This window comes from Chironomus tepperi, unplaced genomic scaffold, assembly GCF_022539635.2.
Source record: "Chironomus tepperi strain 1889 unplaced genomic scaffold, CSIRO-AGI_Ctep_v1 contig_85, whole genome shotgun sequence".
NCBI lineage: Eukaryota > Metazoa > Arthropoda > Insecta > Diptera > Chironomidae > Chironomus > Chironomus tepperi.
In genome coordinates, this window is record NW_027226207.1 from 10,208,231 (window position 1) to 10,217,147 (window position 8,917).

The 8,917-nt window shown below is 28.0% G+C and overlaps 2 protein-coding genes across 2 annotated transcripts; both read left to right on the forward strand.

Moving 5' to 3' along the window:
- The first annotated feature begins 1,806 nt into the window (after window positions 1-1,806).
- Window positions 1,807-5,263, forward strand: LOC139086219 (uncharacterized). The gene is made up of 2 exons (XM_070634596.1): window positions 1,807-1,927; window positions 3,066-5,263. The coding sequence occupies exon 2, from the start codon at window positions 3,296-3,298 to the stop codon at window positions 5,225-5,227; it is 1,932 nt and encodes a 643-aa protein (XP_070490697.1). The 5' UTR covers window positions 1,807-1,927; window positions 3,066-3,295; the 3' UTR covers window positions 5,228-5,263.
- A 1,111-nt stretch (window positions 5,264-6,374) lies between these two features.
- LOC139086564 (uncharacterized protein PF3D7_1120600-like) lies at window positions 6,375-8,609 on the forward strand. The gene has a single exon (XM_070635047.1). It carries the CDS (start codon window positions 6,375-6,377, stop codon window positions 8,607-8,609), a length of 2,235 nt encoding a protein of 744 aa, XP_070491148.1.
- The last annotated feature ends 308 nt before the right edge of the window (window positions 8,610-8,917 follow it).

Consider the following 8,917-nt stretch of genomic DNA (forward strand, 5'->3'; position numbering starts at 1 on the left):
CCAGAGCAGACAAGCTTCAACTGTCACATATTTGAGGGATCAAGCTCCATCGGGTAGGCTAAGCTTCGGCTGTCATATTTTTAAGGATCAAGCTCCAGAGCAGACAAGCTTCAACTGTCACATATTAGAGAAATCAAGCTCCAGCGTGTAGGTCAAGTCAAGGGTTTGGCCGTAAAAACGGTGCGAATCTAAAAAATGTTCATTAAATCAGCTAATTCTCACAAATATTTCAAAAAATAGCATTTGAACCCAACCCAGCATCCCAACATCCTTAATAATAAAATTCTAGATTCAAAAAATTGATCAAAATAAATTTTCAAATATGAAATTTTTATAGCCATTCTGCATATCTTTCTCATTTTACTTTTCATCGATTCACGTAAATATTTTTAATATTATCTATAAAAAAATGAAAACGGAAGCTGTAAAGGAATGTTTGCATGCTGATATTGTTACAATGTTGCATAATATCTATCCATAATGCAAAACCATTTCTTTTAAATAAATATAAACTTAAGACGTGTGTGGAACTGTTTATGGATTTTGGTAACAGAAACAGGAGTTAAGGGAGCATAGATTTGGTGAGATTGTGGTTGAGTTTGATGTAGCGTGATTTGAATTACTTGGAATGAATGTTTGAGGACTTAGATGTAGAGTTGGGCAAAATCGTATTCGAATACTTGCCCAGCCCTACTTAGAAGGTTGTTTAAGCATAAGAGACTTTACCCAAGAATCAAATCTGGACATGAAGTTGCTGTAATTTTGTGAAAAATAGTTTACTGGTCATTAACGGAATTTATGTCGATTTGGCCATAGTTGTGGCATATTTGAAGTAGCATGAAATGTCATGGCATTCAAATAGCTTAAAATTGGCACAAAACCTGTATCATTCAGTCACTAGGATGGACTTTTTGTCTTCTTTGTTTCAAAATTCAACAAAAAAATGATGAAAATTAGTATAATATTGAATTTAATTAAGTCAAGTCTTAATCTCCAGCTTGTAAGAGTCATGAAGGAGCTTCACATACTTAATCGGCTACGAAGGTATAGCCAAAAAGGAATATTCTGATAATTATTTGGTTGGAAAGCGTAAATTTCTCAAGGAACGCTAATTTATAAAGTATTTGGTTCAAAAAGTGAATTATGGTTGGGTTATGACTCCCTAAAACCCTCTCTGGACAACAAAGACAGCCATGTGAATGACAACAGTCATCCAAATATTCATGATCGAAAAGTGCGCTAAGGAACATTATCATGCATTTCACAGCTGCATGTTTGAATCGTATGAAAATTTTTGTAAAATTTTGATCAGCATACAAGACAAGGATAAGAATAAAGAAACTAAAGGAATCAGAAGAGAAAAAAATAAATCCTCACATAAAATGTTCTACAAGATGCTAAAGGAGAGAAAAAAAGATGATGAATTATGATTACGTGATGACGGTAGCACACCGACACCATTATTTTTCATCTACAAATGCAAGCTGATAAGTTGTTAGTGAAAAAGAGGAACTGTGAAAAAGATGGGAAAGCATGTTGATGACGTTAGACTTTTAAATGTGATAATGGCAAACGCGTAGCATAAGAAAGAGACAGAAACATGTTTGGTATGTGGATAAAAATTTAAAAACCCAATAACATGACGTAGACTGGCTATGACATCCATACAGTCTAAAATTTTTAATGAATTTAATCAAAACAAACTTGATAATCGGAAATACAAAGGAAATACTTTAATATTTATACAGTTTTACTTTACGTGTATTATTCCGACCAATACATAAGTATCCGCTATATATGCAGAATGCTAAGCTGTGAGACATTCAAATGAGAAAAAATTTCAATCAGAAAAGTCATAAAACTGCAGTGAATAAAGAAAAAATACCAAACAAAAATGAAGAAAAGAACGAAATTTTGGAAGAATTCGGTAAGTTTACAAAATTTCATTAATTTAATTAACAAATTAGTTAAATTTTAAGTAGAAAGTAATTTATATGCATTACAATTACTTTTAATTATTTCAATAATTAGCAAATAATGGTTAGGTATTAATAATTTGTCATAGTGCATAATTTAATATAATTAATTTAATTATTTTTAAGACAAAATTTACATTTTTTTTTAATTTACTTTATTTTTGCAATAATCTAATTGCGTGTTATTTTTTGCAGCTTTCATCATTTGGGGATTGTGCAAAAATTATGTAACAATAAAAATAATTCTTAAAAATTGTTTTATTCTTTTAAATTTTAATTAAACAATTCAATTTAAATATCAAAATTAAATATAAAATAAATCTAGTCAAAATTTCAAGAATTGTTAAGAAAAATACTGATGAATGATCCCCAATTGATTTTAAATTTAAATAATTATTTTATACTTATTTTATTTTTAAGAAATTAATAGATTCAATTATGCTGCTGTATATTGGTCGTGATAATTGTGAATTTTGGATTTATAAATTTGAATGAGAGAAATTTGGAAAGTTAAAAGTGATTAAAAAGTTAATAAAATTTAATTCGACAGTACCACAGCCAGCACAGCATATCTTCTCAATTGGTTGCAGAGTTAAAGAAATTTGATTTGCAAAATTATTCTAAAAATAACTTGTGAATCATCTTTATCGAAAATGGAATTTCCCATGTTGATTGTTTGCGAATAAATCGTTCTGTTGCTGAATTAATGATTGTCAGTCAAGAGTCAAATACTGTCGTAAAATTCATATTTAAATTAGAAATTCGAAAAAAAATTTAAAAAAATTTAGATTTTTTTGAGTTTGTAATTTTTAAGATTCTTTTGACAATTTTTGACATTTGTTCGCAATGTCAAGTTTTTAGAATAATTGGAAATTAGATCCAGAGATCCTTCACACCAGATATCATCTGAACTAGGCGGTTCTGATATAAAATGATTTAAAAAATTTCAAAATTACTTAATTTATGTAAATATTAAAATATTCTAATAAATAAGAACCTATTAAGTTTGAATTAGTTATAACAATCTAAAAGTATTTATTTTATTCAATTTTATAATGTTTTTAAATTAAATTTAACTCATTAATTTAGATTCAGACAAAAATATTATTTCTGGAGAAAATAGTTTAAAGGCCACGATCAAGCCTTTAAACTCAAAAGATGATGATGAAATTACTAAACCTGGAGTTTTTAATTCTAAAGTCTTAACTTTAGATGATTTTTAGGAAACCAGAAAAAATATTAACACTAATGGCTTATCAATATTACAACTTAATGTTCAAGGAATCAATCAAGTCAATGAATTCAACAGTATAAAAGAAATGCTAAATAATTTGGAAATCAAGTTTGACATAATAGTTTTGGGAGAAACAAAGCTTCTTGGAAAAAGAGATTACAATATTGAAAATTATAAACCACATTTTTGCTGGAGAAACTCTAAAAATTCTGGTGGTGGACTGCTTGTGTATATTCATAATCATATTAAAATTGATAAAATTACAATCAAATCAAGTTCATATGAAAAAATTAAAATAGTTTTAAATAGCAAAAAAACGACAATTTTATGCTATTATAGACAGCCAAAATTAGTATCCTATAAACCATTCATGAAGGATATTAATGAAGAAATGGAGAAGAGTCAAAATCATATGATAATAGTTGGAGATATTAATTTAAACAAAAATGACGATTCTGAAAAATTAAATAAATACAAACTACTTTTAACATGCTATAACTTCCACATTATGAACAATGCAGTCACGAGAAATGTAAGTGGTACAATTATTGATCACTTAATTCTTAATTTTAAGAATAAATGTAATGTTAGAAATTATACTGTTAATGTTCCTCAACATAGCGATCATAATATGGTCATATCATTCATTTCAAATGTTAAATCAAATAGTTGCAACAAAATAACTATAAAGGATAACAATAACCATCAGAAACAATCAAATGGCATTGACAACAGCGACGAACAATTTATTAAATCAATTCTACACTTAAAAAAACAAAAAAATTATGATCCAGATGAAGAAATGGCAAAGAAGCGAGACGAAATATTTGGAAGTTTTAAAGATACATCCTTATCATGCAGAACGATTGTTCTTAACTATCTTAATCAAATATTTAACAAATACTTTAAAAAATTGAATAATAATAATGGAGCATCAACAAAAAAATATAATAAGGAAATAGCAGCATGTGAATTATGGCAAACAGTCCAAGAACATTTAGATATAAAAAATAATAAAATTTGCTTAATATCTCTCAATATTAAAAATAATTTTAATCTTCAAAATATTAAAAATTTATTTAAACAATTATTATCCAAAAATATTGGAGGATTCGACGAGAAATTAAAAGGAACTTTATTCCTCTATGGCAAAAATTACATTTTAATGCACAGCAATGTCAATTTGGATAGATTAATTGAAAACATCAAATATGATATGAAAATAATCTTAAAATTTCTAAGCATGACAGATATAAAGCTAAACATAGAAGAAACTAACTTTATATTATTTGGTACAACAAAGAAGAAAATAACAGATGTAGATATGATAGAGATTGAAAACACCGAAGGAGAAATTATAGAAATTAAAAAATCTAACACTATAAAATATTTGGATTTAATTATCGATGATAATAAAAGTTGGAAAGAACATATTAATTTCATTGCAATGAAAATAGCATCTGTTGTGGGATATCTAAAAACGCAAGGAAAATCTTTAACTGAAGATGAAAAAGAGCAAATTTATGTTGACCGTATTGAGCATCATTTAAAAAAACATGTTACAATTTGGGGTTTTCCACAAAATCCTCAATATTTAGAGAACCTCCAATGCATTCAAAACATGGCTTTGCGAACGATTTACGGCATTGATGGATTGTTGTATGACGATATGTTTACAAATAATACATCAAAACAGCGTGAAATATATCAAACAAATAGTGAAAAATTCCTTCCAATTAGAGGATTGTACATTGCTAAAACAATAAGCATTATTAGTGAAATGAAACTTAATTTTGATCTTGAACCGAAGGAATATAGAACATTAACATCATGTAAAAGTTTGAAATGTTTAGGTGTTATTATATATAATAATTATTCAGATATACAAAATTTAAATGATGAAAATTATATCAACTTATTCCTTAATTCGAAAAACTTTAAAACTGTCATGGATAATTATGTAAAGCCATTCCAAAAAAAACATAAACTTATGAAAAATTGTATCACATCAATATAAATCAGAATTAATAAAATTATTATTTTTCAAATCGATTGAATTGAATAGTCTTGACTTATTTGCAATATTCTTGAAAAACATTCAGAATTTTGATCTACATTCAGAACTTTAGTTTAAAATTGAGTAAATTTGTGAATTTTATCAAAATTATTCATTATTTTTACAATGTAATAAGCATTTATTTGACTTGGATACAATTAAAAACTCTTTAGATCAATTTTCGTGAGTCGAGCTGGCTCAGTGGTCGTACTTCAGTAGCTAATCATTATGATGCCGACCAAGTGTTCATGGGTTCGAGACTTGGCAAGAGAAACTATTTTACCTGTCCTTTCTCGAATCATATGCAGTGAAAACGCGATTCACAGATTCCCTTTGCAGTCAAAAGACAATAAGCTGATAATTTCTGATCCTACCATAAACTTTATGTCTGTTGTGGTCTAACGTACATCGCCAAACAATCATTATCTTTAAGAATCAGCAATCATGTCAGTTTTCGTCCCAATTAGTCACTAGATTATCAGAACATTCAATAATTTTCTAGTAAAATTAGCAAAATTAAGTTAATTACATCATTCATTGGATTCTTAAATTACGTTACTAAACTGCTGAAAGGCTAAAATTCCAAGAATTCTAAAAAATCACTTGGTTAATTATTAGAATTCAACAAGAATCAGGGTGGCCATTTGCTGTATTTTTGCTGGTACGCTGCTGTCTTTTTCTTCCTTGCTGCTGCGTCCCGACAATGCCACAACATTTCCAAATTTTTCAAAATAATTCAACAACTCCATACAAATTTCGATATTTTGAATATAATTAGAGATAAATTTTGAACATTTTCCTTTTGAAGGTTTTGGTACAATAGAATATGTCCCGATATTTTGCGAGAATTGTGTTGTCACCCAAAACATATTTCATTAAAAATTCGCAATGTTTTCAACAATAATTAAACTATAAATGTGTGATGTTTACAGCAATAAGTTTAAAAGTATTGTGTGCACACAAATGCCGATTATTTGATTATCAATGTTATTGCGGCCTGTGTGTAACATTCAGAGTCTCAATATACATCACCAGTGAATGTTGTGTTTACATTTTATCAAACAAAATTAAGAATTATATTCATTAACTTTAATAAGTGACGTTAAAAATGTTTAAAAACTATAGATTAAATCTATCGCAATACAATAATAAAAGCTCATCTATAAATGATTGGAAAAAAGTAGAAGAATTAAAAGAAGAATGTAATAAAACAATTGAAAACATCAATTTAATTGAAAATCACCTAAAGGCGTCAAAGAAAACAAATTTTAATGCATCCGGTTTTAAGTTAGATTTGCATATTAAATGTTTAAAAGAAATTAATTCAAACTTATTTAATTACTATCGTGAATTATCAAATGAAAGTCAAAAGTCACGTCAATCTAACAAAAATCATTCAAAAATGAACTTTAAACATTCATCAAATAAGAAGAAGAACAAGAATCAAATGCACAGGAACAGAAAATTAAAAGATATAAAGATTGTTTACAACTTTTCGAATGTAAAATTCACAAATGAACAATTAAACTACTTAAACAAAGGACCTCATTACAGACCAGTTCCTTCAAAACTACCTTTAGATGAAATAGTTGTGAGCATTGAATCGGGAATGAAGGAACTTAATATTAATCATGACGATAAAGTTATTATTAGACATGAAATTAAAAAAGCATTAGAAAATTTTAAAATACCATTGGCAAATAATAATGATGAGAAGATTTTGGATGAGCTGATTGTTAAAGGAACGGAAGTAAATTATATAAAACCTGATGGAGAAAATAAAATAGTCATCATAAATAAGAATGAATATGATCAAAAAATTATAGAAATTTTAAACAAATCACCATTCAAAACCGTTCGTATAGACGGTAGATGGAAAGATGGAAGTCCAGTTAATAAATCACAAAATTATATCCAAAATAGACTAAATTTTTTGAATTCAAAATATCTAAAAAACTCAAATATCAATACAGAATGTCTAATTGAAAGCAATCCTGTGCTTCCCGAAGTTTACGGCATTCCTAAACTTCATGATGATTCCTACACAATGACAATTAGTTGCTGTCGAGAGAAAGTAACAACTTCAAAAATTGATGACTTTTTATTGAAAGAGTTTAATATTAAAAATGAAAAGTCGGTAAAAAATTCACAAGAATTTGCTGGAAAAATGATGAAAAATCATATTGATAATGATGAAGTTATGGTGACAATTGACTTTAGTCCTGTATTTCTAAGCATTCATAAACATGAAATTGAGGATGAAATTACATCTTTTTTGGATCAACATAAAACTAAGAGCAATAGACATTATCTTATAGATTTATTTAAATTAAGTTTAAATCAAAATTATTTAATATTCCGTAATGAAATATATGAACAAACAGAAGGAATAGCAATTGGAAGTAAGCTTTCTACATTGATTAAGGAAATCTACATGGATAATTTTGAGGTTAAAAACGAGAAATTAGAATGGTTTCCAAGAATTTGGTATCGATGTGTTGATAAAGTTTTTGCTGTTGTTAAATCTAATAAGCATAAAGACTTGAAAAATGTCAAAATTACTAAGGAACATGAAGCTTCAATTCCATTTTTAAACATTTTAGTGAGGAAAGAACAGAAAAGTTTTAAATTTTCTATCAACAGGAAGTCATCAGATAATGTCCGATACGTCACAAATGATTCATTTCATAGCAACGAAGTAAAGCAATTTTGGCTGACTTCCTTAATTGAAAGACTAATATCAATTCCGATGACAGTATCAGATTATCAATATGAGTTGATTAAGATCATAGATATTGCTCAATATAATGGATATAGTAAAAGTTTATGTAAAGATATTTTAGAAAATAAGACAATTGATGGAACTAATACAAATGGACCAGACCTAAGTGGACATAAAACAATTTCAGTTCCTTACTATCCACCATTAACAAATCAAATTAAGGCAATTTTACAGAAACAAAATATTAAATTAATATTTTCTTATCCTAACAACATTTTGGATATCTTAAGATCATATTTAGATAAGAGAAGCGATTTGAATAAATCAGGCATTTACATGATAAGATGTCGTGATTGTCCAAGTGTTTATATCGGACAAACAAAGCGCTCATTAAAGGAACGCGAGAAGGAACACAATAAGAAAAACAATGACAAATCACCAGTGTCAATTCATAAGCGTGTCCAGAAGCATTCAGTCCAAGAAATTAAACTTTTAACAGCTGTTGACTCAGAAAATTATTTAGATGCCTGGGAATCACTGCATATATTCAAAAATAAACAACATTTAATGAATCCCGATAAAAAAGGAAAAATTCCATCAATTCTGTATTCGCTTTGTTAAAATGGTGTCTGAGCTGAGTGGAATCTGAGGGACCGAGCCATGCATATTGACATATCCAGTGTGATATTAAGGGCTCTCTGGTTGAGTGGGTAGAAACAGGGTGGATTTCTGCATCACTCATTTGTGAGTCAGTGGGTTTGATTCCACCGGAAACTGTTTTTTAATCATTATATAGAGTTCTGTCGATATGACATGGATTTGCATAATACTCATGACATTACAGCAATATAAATAAATAGGAACTGAAATTTTATATAGCTATATACATATTTTAGAGCGACACATCATAACGATGTCATTGCAAAATT